We start from the raw sequence: 14907 nt of genomic DNA on the forward strand, positions 1-14907 counted from the left end.
AAAATGAAATTCGACTTGTCACATGAAATTATAGAATATGCACATGTTTATTTCAAAATCTCAGTCTCAACTTTGTCCTAGATTTCTTATTGGAATGAATATATGGTTTGAAATCCACAAAGTGATTTGAATGTAGGTTGGCAATCGTGTAGATTTCTTGTCAGCTGATTCAAATTAGTGTAGTTAATTTTACTATTTGTAAGCAATGTAAACGTGAATGGAATGTCTTGTGAGTAATTGTATTTACATTTTGAACATTTTTGTATTATGGCTGCAATAAAATTCTCCTTGTCTTCTATATTTATTTGAGATAGAGAATTTGTCCAGTTTACAATATTCACGATTTTAGTCCGTAACTATCCCGATAATTCATTTATCTTAAATTTCTACGAAGATATAGTCCTAATTTATTATCAATTGATTTACATTGTTTGAAATATATATCTAGGAAATATTTTTTTTTTTCGCCGCCCCACTATGAGAGAATTTGTAAATTATCTATGTTCCAGCTATAGCCGATATAAAGAAATTTTGAATTTATTGTATTTTAGGGTATAATCAAGTTGACAAAAAAATGTAAATTTTTAATTGTGTTTGACCCAGACCTCCATTTTGTCTATAACTCAATGATTGGCATTATGCTTTCATCTGTCAAAATTGTGTCACTTGTCATAATTTGCTTAGATTTAAATATAAAATGTATAATCTTTGGTTACACGAAGTAGTCTTGTATATGTTTTATATTTTCTACAATCATTTGATTGAATTGGAATTAAGTGTGGTATTGTCTAATAATTTTTTAGTCAGCGTTATCTAGTACAATTAGCTGTCTCTAGGTAAGTTTTATTTGTAAACTCAATGTATATATTAACCCAAACCATATATGTACTATTACTCGCATTGTATCATACTTTTCAAAGCGTGACATAAACTCTGTTTAGTTCGTTACAAATTATAAAGGTGAATGCTTTCTTTCATTTTTGTTCGTTTAGGATTTGAAAAATCGTGTATGAAATTGTTAATTAAAATGTAATGAACTAGGTATGGTTTAATGAGCAACGGTTGGTTGTAGCAATAACAATAACAAATAAAGCAAAAACTATTAATTTAATATAAGATACTTTAGTTTTTCTACTTCTAAGTATATACGATATTTGCGGGTGCAAATAGTGTTGTCACACATTTTGCGGATGATGATTTTTGTGCCAAAGAAAAAATGTTGCGATTACCAAAGAATAAGTGGAAGTTGAAAATTTATGCTCTACCTTCACTAAATACGGCTTTACCTGTGACAGCTATAAAACCTGAGCAAAAAAATCGTGATGCAACATTAAAGGAAAAAGATTATTATTAATAGTATTTTTGGGGAAATTCCAGTTGAGTATGTTATGAGTTTCTAAGTTCTCAGATAGGGAAATAATCACCAAATGTTCTGATACAATTTTACAATTTGTTTTTCTTGTGAAAATCAATGTGCTTCCAAGATTTTTATAGTTGACTACAAATTCTAACTTTATGGCAGTTATCAGTTACCATAAACTAGTTAGAGTGCGGATATGTCATTAATTGCTTTTATTATTAAATTAGGATGGATGAAGTAACAGGTTCAAGCAACACGAAACCAAGTAGCCGGAAATTTCTGTCAAAAGAAGAGAAACAAATGGTGTATAGGGTGTACAAAGGTTTAAAATGTACACTTCCTACAATAGAAGCTGTGTATCGATGCTCATTTCTGACGGGGGTGTCAGTAGCGACAGTTTTTCGCATTATGAACGAAAAGAAGGTGACTGGAACAGTGCAATCACGTGTTTACGGTAGAAAAAAGAAAAAATTAGATAGCTCTCAAGACGATATGGTAAGCAAAACAAATTTGATCTGTTAAATCATTTTTTGGGTTTTAAATTGCTATTAATTAAACTTTTGAAATATCTGTACTCAAAATTAAGCTAAAACACTAAAACTATTTTAATTATGTTATATTTGCTAAAAAGTAATATAAACTTCTTTACATTTTAGATATTGCATCTTGATGACACTGAACAAGAACCCAACAATGTTTTTACTGAAGAGCTAAAACTTGATATCGAAGAACACCATTTGGATGAAACATGGAAAAATCTACAAGACAACGATCAAAACAGTAACGATACTACTGAATTTGTTTCAGTAAAGGAAGAAATGTTTGAGTTAGCTTCAATTAAACAAGAAAATGATGAACTAGTTTTGACAAAACAAGAAAATAATGCAGTGGACAAACTTGTGAAACAGGAAATTGGATTAATAGACGAACTTGTTCAAAAGAGACAAGAAAATGATATAACTATAGAAATTATTCAAGTGGAACACGAAAATGGAGCCAAAGATCATTCAATTCCATGTATAAACTCCAAAAGAAAAGCTATTGATTATCCAGATGGAAAATCTGATTTTGTTTCTGTGAAAAATTCCAAGCCTACATGAATAGGTGCGTAAATTACTTTGAAATGTACCAGAACATAACTGAAACTGATGGATTATGGAACAATTCGTATTCAGCATGAAGTTGAAGATGACAATATTGTACAACAACAAGAATAATAAAGCAAATAGATACCCGAATGTTTCTTTCGCAAATTTATGTTGGTTACAAGAAATAAATATTTTAAATTGCTAAAATTATTGTAAATTTTGAAACGAAATTTTTATTGTGGGATTTGATGGGACGAACAATATAAAACTGAATAAATCCTCCTACCAATCTCCATTCCAATTGATACCTTTAACGCATTTATTGTTCCCATGCACAAATGAGTTAAATCCTTATTACAGTTCCCTGTTATACTGTAAATACATTATTTAAATGAATGTGAACGAGTAAGACACTATTCAAACGTGCTCTATCCTGCTTCCAATATTAATATTGTAACATACCAGTTTTTACTCTCATGGCCATTATCGTACCCGTACATATTGTACTTAACATTTTTTGCAATTAGTTTTAAATTAAATCTGAAATGTATATGTGCTTGATAAAAGTACGGGTTTTATTATTGCGAAAGTTGAGTCAAATAATAAGCAAACGAAAAACTGTTTTTCACAAATAGTATTTTAATTTTATTTATTTATAGGTTATATATACAATCAGCGATGCCAACAAGACGCAAATGGACTAATTTGAATCGTCGAACAATGAAATCTGGAGTCAAGCAAGATATGAGAGCACAAAGATCAATCGAACAAATCCAATAAAACAATACAGATAGCTACCAAGAATTTTCATTACTTTCATAAAGTTTACTTTGTTAACATTTCCCAGATATAATTAATGTAACAAAACAACTTTTCGGGTCAGCTAACCGCCCTTGTACAGACAACGTTGTCAGACGGCTTGCAGCTATGACAATCTCGATATACATAGCGTCAAATTGAAAATGAAGATAAATAAAAGGATATTTATGTGTTACATTTGCCGTTTATTCACGAAAATAATATTTTCAAGTAATTTATTCATAATGTAATAAGTAATTGTCGGACTTAAGTCAGTTAGACATTTATTTAGTGTAGCAGTATATCAACTATGTAGGTCAAATTTTGACGAATGAAACATTTGATCTATATATTTGATGTCGTTTCTTCTTCCAGCCGTCCAATATTCATAATATTCCGGATGATATCCTACCGGTCTGTCACTTTCTCTTCTAAAGTTATTTTGAATAAAACAGATCTATAAATGATATAAAAGAGTGTTTAACATGGTATTATCAGTAACTTATTATTATCATAAGGTCCCTAATCGAAAACGTATCGACCCACAATCGTTTTCCTAAATTTTCTAATAAATTTCGTTGAAGCTAGCGAGGAATTCAAGTGCCTTTTTCGATAGAAAAATTCGTGCTCTACTCGGTTCTGTCCCATCACCAGAAATTGTCGTCTTTCACCTGCCAAAAGGAATAAAAAAACTGGGCGCACCTGTGCAATCGGAGGTCGAAAAAAAACCTTCGAGAGTTCGTTTTCCCGGACGGTTTTTTAACGATAAAAGATGGAGAAATAAAATATAGTAAAGATTCCTGTCATTAGGAAATTGAAGAACTACAAACACTAGATTTTAGAATGAAAAAAACTTAGGTAACGTTACCTCGTCCGCGTCGACAATTCTTCGCATCTTACCATCTTTCGAAAATATAACTCTCATATCATGATCGTAATATCCTTCCTCACCGACGTCGTAACTACCTGGAGGATATTTTTCGTCAAATTTTCTACCAGTTAGATGTTCCGCGCCTGGAGCTTTGAAACCCTCTTTCAATTCAATCTTATACGCTCTATCGGGCGGAGCGAGATAATTCCAAGGGTGGGTATGTTGCAAACCATCTTTATATTTGTAAAACCAAGTTTTAAGCCTAACAAATCGTTCAGTTTCATCAGTAAAGGACCGTTTTAACCATAACATTAGATTATGTTAATTTTTATCGGTCCGAGGTACCGAAATTTATTATGGGCCGACTTACGAGGTCAGGCGCCTCAATCTCATGCTACAACATTCCGCGAGTGGAATCTGATTGGGTCTTGAGATCACATGACCTTCAATAGTACGTCATCAGAATTTTTGAATTCTCAGAATAATTTATTCTACGGTATATTCCCGAGGTAATTGGGACCGGGATTACTTCGGATACGGAAAAACTCGAATAATACGAAGATTAAGTTAGTTCAGTTATGGTAAAAAAGACGTTAAACCAGTGGTCTCTCTTCGCGACAGAAAGTCAGGATCAGGCCTTATGGAGTCATGGGGCAGACTCAGTTCGCCATTTCCGATCTCAAAGTCCAGCTCGAGAGAATTAACCAAGCAGGACTTCTTCCAGCACAGAAAATAAACATCATTAAGTCCTTTTTGTTTGCCTCTACTACAAGATCAATATCAAAGCGCCATAGAAGACTTCGAAAGCCGCTGATACCGATCATCAGAGTATCCGATAGAAAAATTCTGGGTTTGAACCGATCTTGCGCTGATGCTGAGGTGGCCTGAGGATAAACCGCTTATCTCAACAAGTGCTTCGCCAACAACGGCAGCTGTTCTTCCCCTGATGCGATGGCAGCAGTATCCTCATTGCGCCGCAGATGACCGAGAAGATGGAAGGCGGATATTCCGGAAATGGTCTCCATCAAGGTGACTGCTCCATTGAAAGTGGAAGCTGCGTCAACAACCCTACGCCCTACTGGTCGGGGTCCGATTATAAAAGAGCCGTGCAACTTGGCGGCAATCTCTTTCCTACCAAGGGCATCCCGTCGAATACGTTACACGAGAGAAAATGCAGGATGGGATGTGATCGTAAGGAATCAGTCACCCATGTGCTCCAAAAGCGTTTTGCGGCAAAGAATTAGTAGTCAAGGAATGAATGTGAAGATTCCCGCCAAGGAGTTTTTCCCGCTGGAATTAATTTTCGCGGGAAAATTTGGTATAAAAAAGGTAAATCGAGTCGTCGGATAGGGTAATTGTGAGTGTTGGAGTAGTGGTGGAATAAACAGTGTGTTCATTATGCTTACAAGATTATAATTGTAGTGTCAGATCTAAAAAAGGATTATTGGAGAATATGTCGAAACATAACCTCGAATAGCAAAACTTTTCATTATGTATTACATAACGCACCTGGTTTCATTGACGCAAATAAAAATATTTTCCTTCACTCACTTTCCTTTGCGCCAATTGCCTTCTACTTGTTGTCCATTTGGGTATATCAGCGTCCCGGAACCGTGAAACTCGCCATCGTGGAATTCCCCTTCATAAATAACACCATGGGGAAATTTGTAAATGCCAATTCCCGAAAAACCCAACAAATCGTGTGTTCCCTGATAAGTACTACCAGTTATATGATATTGCAAAGGTCTTTCCACTAGCGAACCTACAAAATACAACGCTGTATATTTGAGCGCGCGCGGCCCTCAAGCATCGCTCATAACGAGTGTCCGGGGGCAGAATTTCGAATTTCTCCGTACCCATGGAGCATAGGGACGGGTAATGGGCAGCATTAGCATCGTGCGGATTATTTAGTCGCAGTGGTCGGATGAACAACGTACGTTTGCCAATTGCAAAGCCAATGATTCGTGTGTAATTGCTCGTCAAAGATTTTGTGACGCTCCAAGTGATTCGATCATGGGTGCGAGGTTCCGAACAACAAATTCAGCAAAAAATAACCTAACCTAACGCGGCAAATTTGCGTGATAATCCGCGTCACTCCGTTCGCAAGAGACCGGCTGTCAATTGGGCAAGAGCTTAAGCCTACTGATCACAATAAGCGTAAAAATTTCTGTGAGACAATCTTGGAACGATTTCGCCCATAGAATACTAACTTTTGGAGTGATGGAAGCGTAAACAACAACAAATTGTCGTTATTGGTCTCCTAAAAGACAAAACCCCTGTGAAAATGACCAAGCGGGACGTCAAGAACGAATGAAAACGCGGCAAATTTGGGTGATAATCCGCGGCAAGTTTGCGTGATAATCCGCGTCAGTCCGTTCGCAAGAGAGCGGCTGCCAATTGGTCAAGAGCTCAATCCTAATGATTACAATGAGCGTAAAAATTTCTGTGAGACAATCTTGGAACGATTTCGCCCATAGAATACTAACTTTTGGAGTGATGGAAGCGTAAACAACAACAAATTGTCGTTATTGGTCTCCTAAAAGACAAAACCCCTGTGAAAATGACCAAGCGGGACGTCAAGAACGAATGAAAACGCGGCAAATTTGAGTGATAATCCGCGGCAAGTTTGCGTGATAATCCGCGTCAGTCCGTTCGCAAGAGAGCGGCTGCCAATTGGTCAAGAGCTCAATCCTAATGATTACAATGAGCGTAAAAATTTCTGTGAGACAATCTTGGAACGATTTCGCCCACAGAATACTAACTTTTGGAGTGATGGAAGCGTAAACAACAACAAATTGTCGTTATTGGTCTCCTAAAAGACAAAACCCCTGTGAAAATGACCAAGCGGGACGTCAAGAACGAATGAAAACGCGGCAAATTTGAGTGATAATCCGCGGCAAGTTTGCGTGATAATCCGCGTCAGTCCGTCCGCAAGAGAGCGGCTGCCAATTGTGCAAGAGCTCAAGCCTAATGATCACAATAAGCGTAAAAATTTCTGGGAGACAATCTTGGAACGATTTCGCCCATAGAACATTAACTTTTGGTGTGATGGAAGCGTAAACAACAACAAAACCCCCGCTTAAAACGTCAACAGCCACTTGACAATCCCAAAGTGACGGTTTGGTGTGCGTTGTCAAGTAGAGAAATAATTGGACTCTATTTTTTGTGAAAATCGTCAAGTTATTTCCGTTGACGGCGTTGCTTATAGGCTTCCAATATTTAGAAAACATCCTGCTTTCACTTCACAAACAAGCTTTCGACAAGATGGCGCCACGCCACACACTGCTAGACAGATCACGGCGCTGCTTCGTGATTTCTTCCCTAGCAAATTGATGAGCCGTTTCGGTGACATCCCTTGGCCACCCAGGTCCCCGGATCTCACCCCAGTGGACTTTTTTCTGTGGGGGTATCTCAAAAGTGAAGTGTAGGAAACAAGCCCGGCGACAATATGTGAACTGAAAGAAAATATCGTTCGCAAAGTTAATGGCGTCTCGTCGGCACTTCTGCAGCGAGTGGCAAGAAATACCGAAGATTATCATGTGACATACCGTGAGATTGAGACATACTTGGACATTGGACACCGCATAATTTGACAATCGCCCAAGGAAAAAGCTCGTGTCGATTGGTTTGAAGAAATACTGAAAAAATTCAATCGCGGTGCTTCAGAAGACGTGTCTAAGATCGTGACAGACGACGAATCATGGTTGTTTTACTGCCTTCATCCAGAGATAAATATCGATTCATCGAACACCTTTCGCATTTCGCAAAATGGAAAATAAAATGAAAATTTGAACCTACCTATAGCAGACGATACAGATCTATATTTTGGTAAAGATTTTGCTAAGATTTTATTGGATATCTCGTTTTCCCAATTCACGTGTAGCCTTTGATGGACATATTGAAAGCTCTCCATAACGCTAATCGATACTTCTTTATTAGGATCTGTTTTGAAACACGGTTTACTATAAGATACTTGGCATACAGTTACGCTACTGTCTTGAACCATTTCCGTTTTTTGTTTATCATTCATTATAATGAATTTTACATATACAAAAAAATAAAAGAATATAAAGAAATGTATTTATAACAAACTAAAATAATAAAAAAAATAATGTTTTGAACGTTTTCAAAAATGTCATAATGTCAAATGATCTTTATCAGTGTTCTCAACTCTCAAAAATTTATTTCCCCAAAGTCCTAAATAAAGTTTATTATTTATAATATAAAAGATTAAATATCTTTTTCTACGCCCATGTCTGTAAACGTCAAAAATCGCATTGTCAACATTCCTTGTAAATGACATTTAACAATAACATGCAGGTAATTAGATCTCACAACATACAAGTGCTTTTTGAGAAGAAAACTTCTTTATTCAATTAAATTACAAATTTTTATTTACGTAAGAATTTTTTTGGTCTATTTATACAAATTTAGTCAATTAAAAAGTATAAAAACGTTTAGCATTAACGAAATACTTTTAGGATTGGAAGAGTGATGCCCCTAAATGTAGGCAGCACATTATACAATTTCTTTAAAAATAAGACACGTTTTCTTAAGTATTAAATCAATAATACATTGAAAATAATAAAGTACCATTATATCGTCTACGTGTGCTAAAATTTTAAGCTTTCTGTGATAGTTTAAACTTTATATCTGTATTTGCATGGAAGGTTGGAAAGTAAAGTTGCTTCAACACCCTTTTTCTGATAACTTTCCTTCATTACTTTGATCTCAGTTCTCTTCAAAGACAGTTTCACCATTCTTACAAGTTTTTTGGTGACACCTAAAAACTTTGAAGCCTCATATAACTTAAGATTGTTTAAAATCTATAAACAGTAGGTGTAGTTCTAGATTTTGGGCTTGATTGTAGCTCTGTATTGTCTTTGAGATAAAAATCTGGTCCATACCCTAAATATTCACAAACTTCTTGGTAATGATTTGGTTCCAGATTGCTTCTTTTTATTCTGGTCAAAACTTTGTTGGTCGCAATCCAGTGGATGCAGCAAGTTTTATCAGATAGGATAGATAAGCAGTTTAAATAACATTAAAACGATTTTAACATAATTATATTTTAGTAAAATACAAATTCAGTTAATTAACATCTTATACAATACTAATTTCGCGATTAATGATGGTGTAATTAAACTCATGGCATAAACTACACCATCGGAAATCTAAAAACAAAATTTTTATCATAATGAAAGGTCTCAAAAGGTGCCGAAAGAATTCGGGCACGTAAAAATTAAACAAATAAATATACGCAATATTCAAATATACAAAATTTTTTAGTAAAATGTAATATTTTGAATTATCGATATATTACGTAACATCTGTTATTAATTCTAAATTCTTACCATTAAAACGGTAGATGAAAACCATTATAAAATGTTTGTCCAAGATCCTTAGTAATATTAGAGACAATTTTACATTTATAGTGACTCAATTTTCCCAAAGAAAAATGATGCGAATGATGTGTGGCCCAAATAAAAAAATTTATGATCAATTATTGAATAAAAAAACATTATAAGGACATTTCAAGTCCCAAAGGATAAGCTTCCATAGATAGGAAAAGAAATGACACAACACTGATCAAAATAACAGAATTGAGACTACAAGTGGAAAGTCCAAAACATATGGAAGACTCTAATAGGAAAAAGGAAACGATATAAGAAACAAAGTTAAAAATGATATGAAGAAATATATAGAAAGGGATTGACCAAAACTAGAACTGTCGATTTTGTAGTGAGGAAAACTACGGAATGGAAACATGGACACCAAAGCATAACAAAATATCTGCAAGACAACAAGGAAAAATATACCTTGATACGAATAATCAGATAGTATGAACACATAATCAAAAAGGAAAGCAGCATAGTAGTGAGAGATATTACAGAATGGAAACCACAACTATAATTAACCAAAAGCAAAGAAGACGAATGGATAACCGGACAGAATGGAGAATAATAATTAATGCATACCAAAAATCTATTAAGACAACAAGGAAAAATGCAGCTGGCATTGAGAACGATAACAGAATGGAAACAACAAGTGCAAAGGTAAATCAAAATATAGAAAATACTAATGAATGGGAATAACTATGAACGGTGTAAAAACCAATAAAAATTTTCTGTGACGATTCATGTGGTTTGATCACCACAGAATTTAAGAAAGAGAAGCGACACACCAGCGAAGGAAATTATTGAAACTGTTAGTGGAATGTCAAATCAAAATCTGATTGGAAAGATCAAGTGGAAGAGTAAATCAAATTGGTGAGAATGAAAGTGGGAAGAATGGAGAATAGTAACCACAAAATGTTTCAGTCAACAGTTGAAGGATTATGATACAAAAAATTGGAGAAAAAAATATAATGAGAATAAAGGAAGCCTAAGAAAAGTATAACCGAAATAGAAAGTTTGCAGAATCGAAACCACAAAGTAGAAAAAATAAAGGAAAGAGAAGATTAGAAGGATGATGATAACAAATTGGAGAAAAAAATATATGATGGAAATAAATTGAAATGTTTCGAGAGAAAGGAAACTTCATGAATTATCTAGAACGAAAGTTATCGTTAAATTTCAGTTTGACACATACTGAAATAATTCCAGTACCAATAATTTCCGACAAAATATCAACGTTATTATTTTTAGAGACGAACTGAAATTATACTACCGTTTTTTTTTTTAAATAAGAATTTATTAAAATAACATCGACGCTTATTGGAATCTATAATCTAAATTAAATTGAATATCACGTTTATGGAATACATTCATAATGAAGATTCACAAGTTCATTTGGTAAATTAACTATAAAACTAATAATAATGCTATTTTTTTAACATTAACAGCAGTTACATTCCATTGAGTTCATAATGGAGCCTAAAATTTCCTCCAGATATTTTGCTGATCGTGGTAACAAGAAAATATCGGTGAAATTAGATCACATAGTCGATATCTAGTCGTTTAAACGAAATTAAAATACCAAAAGTATAATGATCATGAGAATTATCAGGTAGAACGAGAAAATAAAGCGAAAAAAATTGAAGTAGGTGGAGTAAATTCAATATAAAAGGATATACGAGACAAGTGTCTTGAAATCAAATCACGTTTGGCAATAGAAATAAAGAGAGTGAACAAAATAACATATATCTAATATACGAGACGTGTACAGCTGGAGATTTAGAGAACCGGATTAGATCTCAAAAAATAGTAACGGAATATACAACAATCCACCCCTGCAAAATCTATTTCTAAACGTATACTGTTTATAGTAAAATAATAGATGGTACAAAAAAGTTTTATTGAAAAAATTAATTTGAGACTTGAATTGAAAAATCCGGACACATATTAAAATAAATAATTTTTTTCTAATAAAAAGAATTTTTTGTATAAAAAAATATCAATTTTGACGTGCAGGATTTTTGGGCAACACTATATACTCTAAACTTGGCCAACTGGGTTCAAAAAAATTATTAATTCAAAATTAAATTCACTTCAAGAATAATTTTTGTCTCCAGATTTGATAATATTTATGACAAAAACGCTTTGGAGTCGGCCCTGCTCGGATATAATGGAAATCTAAAATTCGGCGAAGGCGTCGCTTTTGAGAAATACCCGGAATTCGTTTGATCTTCGTTTTTATGTCTGTTTATATAGCAAGCGGTTTATTTACATTGTTTCTTTTGAATAACATTTGTTTCGTTTCTTCATTATTCTAGAACTTTTGGGATTTATATATATGAATTGTAAATTATTGATGAAAATAGGATATGGGATCCAAAGATATTAAAAAAGTGAAGAGAATTGAAAAGGGTGATAAATAAATAAGTGAATAGTTCCGACAGAAAATTTGGGGTAAATTAATGCAAATAATAAAAACAAATTGCAAGAAAAATTGGCTGAATTTGATAATAAGAAGATATTTAGATGATGAATAGAAAACAAAAGACGAATATTTCTACAGAATACACTAGTGAAACAAACAAGTTTATTCTTGAAAAATATTAATTGGAAATTTATAGCGAATTGTTTATAAGTTTGAAAAATTTATAGCTAATGTAATTTACAATATATTTAACGGAATTTTTCATTACAATAACAAATGTAGTGATTGATTTTTTCATGATTCATATCAATAAGTCATTAAATTATGAATAGCCCATTAAAATACAGGTTCCATGAGGAGTTGAATGAAAAAATGAAATTTTTCAACGAAATCTGATAACGAAAAAGTTAAGAGAGAATATTTCCAACACCTCTTCAACTTTGAGATAAAATTAATAAACAATTGACGTAACCAAATGAGTAGAAAGTAATAAAAATGCCAGACAAATATTATTCCACCGTAATAACTATCCCAGAATTCCATTTTAACTTCATCCCCGCCATTTTGTTGTGGTTATATAAAATCATTTAACTACCGTGTGACGTCTACAACACGTGACCAACGGAAAGACAGAAATATTGTTTTTGGCGCGCGGTTTCGAAACTTTGACCTTCATTATCGTTTTCTTGAGATGCTGCAGGAGATTTTCCGGAAATTTCAATGTGAAATTGGCGTTTTAGTTTTCAACAGATACGAAGACGTATCTGTGATTGTATGTCTTTTTCAACGAGGACGATGAAATGTATGAGAAGTGACTGATCTTAATCAGGGGCCACTCGGACCCTGAGGGCTTCAACTCGAAAGAGTTTTTTGTACTTTTTGCAACTTTTGAGTAATGCTAAGAAGAGGGGTGCGTCCCAGGAGCTTGTCAAAGACCCCCCAATGGCTAGAACCGGCCCCGATATATTTGGACTACTCTAGACAATACTTTAATAGATATCTGAGGAAAACTGTTACCACAACTATAAAATATCTGTTAAATAATTGGCATTGGCAATTTTTGTTCTTAACGAAATTTGATTTATTCAGAGATTCAAATCAATATTCTGGAAAACAGTCTCTATACAAAAATTATTTAATGTTTATAATACATATGACATTAGTTAAAAATTTACTTTATGACGATCTGTTCGAAATACGACTAGGATAGAATGTTGTGCATTTCGCTTCAAGTATCTCGTACAGGTCGTCGGAAAAATATAGTGTACAACACGCAAACTATTCATATATGTTTGACAATATGATAATTGCATTATTTTCGAAACAAACTATTTTGAATTTGTTGAAAATAAATTGAAATTTGATATAATTTGTGTTTCACACATTCACAGTTAGTAATTCTAACCCTAAAAATAAATATTTATATTTTCTAGTTATCAAACATCAATTAAATCCAATTTTCCTCGAACCAGTTTGTTAATTTGTACCAAATACGAAAATTTCATTGCAGACAATATTTAATTGATTTTTTTCTTTTGGATTATTATGAAATAGTTGGTCGAAAGTACAATCCACGTCCCCTAAAAATTATTTTAATCTTCTATTGTTGTTTCCTGTACATTATTGTGGCGTCTTCGTAATCCTCTTTGCTTTGGTCTTTGTCTCCCCATCCCCAAATTTCGTGAGAACCGTCACCTGTACGTAAAACTCTTTTCTTGATCATTTCCGGAGATACGGTTCTCAAATCGTACGCCCAACCGATTTTGGCGAAGAAATCAATAAACGCGACAGAAAAATTTGAACAGTACTTTCCCAGTTCGGATGCCTTGTAGTCCCAGGGGAACGTGTGATGGTAGTTGTGCCATCCTTCGCCCAAAGCGAGAACGGAAACCGTAGCGTGTTCTGTTGAAGTGATAAATCTGGAAAGAAAAAGCCATAATGTCACAACAATGTACACAACCCGAAAAGCAATGGATAATATTGTTATTTCTTTCTTATTACGTGATTTGTCAGACGAGACGTGTCATTTGTCAGACGCGACGTGTCGTTTGTCAGACGCGATGTGTCATTTGTCAGACGCGACGTGTCATTTGTCAGACGCGACGTGTCGTTTGTCAGACGCGACGTGTCATTTGTCAAACGCGACGTGTCATTTGTCAGACGCGACGTGTCATTTGTCAGAAGCGACGTGTCATTTGTCAGACGCGACGTGTCATTTGTCAGAAGCGACGTGTCGTTTGTCAAACGCGACGTGTCATTTGTCAGAAGCGACGTGTCATTTGTCAGATGCGACGTGTCATTTGTCAGACGCGACGTGTCGTTTGTCAAACGCGACGTGTCGTTTGTCAGGCGCGACGTGTCTTTTGTCAGACGCGACGTGTCATTTGTCAGACGCGACGTGTCGTTTGTCAAACGCGACGTGTCATTTGTCAGAAGCGACGTGTCATTTGTCAGACGCGACGTGTCATTTGTCAAACGCGACGTGTCGTTTGTCAAACGCGACGTGTCGTTTGTCAAACGCGACGTGTCGTTTGTCAGACGCGACGTGTCGTTTGTCAAACGCGACGTGTCGTTTGTCAAACGCGACGTGTCATTTGTCAGAAGCGACGTGTCATTTGTCAGACGCGACGTGTCGTTTGTCAAACGCGACGTGTCTTTTGTCAGACGCGACGTGTCATTTGTCAGACGCGACGTGTCATTTGTCAGACGCGACGTGTCATTTGTCATGAAAATAAAATTTTGAGTATGAAGAATAGAGAGATTGAGGAGTATATCATTTGGGAGAAACGATGAATAAGTATCCAGCTGTGTACGATAAATAACAGATCAAAACCCTTCCGGAATGGCGGTAGAAACCAAAGGATATGGTATAAATGTAGCAATTGTAGATGAATTCAATAACGTAGTTGAAAAATTTATTTTCGTAGTTCATTTTTGAAAATTTTAACCACTTGCGTTGTTCAAAAGTG

The 14907-nt window shown here is 34.7% G+C and overlaps 2 protein-coding genes and 1 long non-coding RNA gene across 4 annotated transcripts in view; 1 reads left to right on the forward strand and 2 right to left on the reverse strand.

The window, feature by feature from the left end:
• Positions 1–213: 213 nt before the first annotated feature.
• On the forward strand, positions 214–3442 carry LOC130447553 (uncharacterized). 2 transcript variants are annotated; one of them, XM_056784429.1, is made up of 4 exons: positions 214–836; positions 1588–1855; positions 2017–2464; positions 3108–3442. In XM_056784429.1, the coding sequence occupies exons 2-3, from the start codon at positions 1589–1591 to the stop codon at positions 2458–2460; spliced, it is 711 nt and encodes a 236-aa protein (XP_056640407.1). In that variant the 5' UTR covers positions 214–836; position 1588; the 3' UTR covers positions 2461–2464; positions 3108–3442. The 2 variants fall into 2 exon arrangements, with proteins under 2 accessions (XP_056640407.1, XP_056640406.1); XM_056784428.1 differs by having other exon boundaries at positions 639–836; positions 2017–3245.
• A 224-nt stretch (positions 3443–3666) lies between these two features.
• LOC130447554 (uncharacterized) lies at positions 3667–7934 on the reverse strand. Its single transcript, XR_008910263.1, has 3 exons — positions 7916–7934; positions 5669–5879; positions 3667–3703 (listed from the first exon to the last, which is right to left on the reverse strand). It is a non-coding gene; the product is annotated as an uncharacterized LOC130447554 (long non-coding RNA).
• A 2835-nt stretch (positions 7935–10769) lies between these two features.
• Positions 10770–14907, reverse strand: part of LOC130447555 (acyl-CoA Delta-9 desaturase-like) — a 28863-nt gene continuing 24725 nt past the window's right edge. Inside the window, exon 5 of the mRNA XM_056784430.1 lies at positions 10770–13857. Within this exon, the coding sequence (XP_056640408.1) occupies positions 13539–13857 (319 nt within the window). The 3' untranslated portion in view covers positions 10770–13538. The remainder of the gene's footprint in view (positions 13858–14907) is intronic.

The sequence above is a fragment of the Diorhabda sublineata genome, chromosome 8 (genome assembly GCF_026230105.1).
Source record: "Diorhabda sublineata isolate icDioSubl1.1 chromosome 8, icDioSubl1.1, whole genome shotgun sequence".
NCBI lineage: Eukaryota > Metazoa > Arthropoda > Insecta > Coleoptera > Chrysomelidae > Diorhabda > Diorhabda sublineata.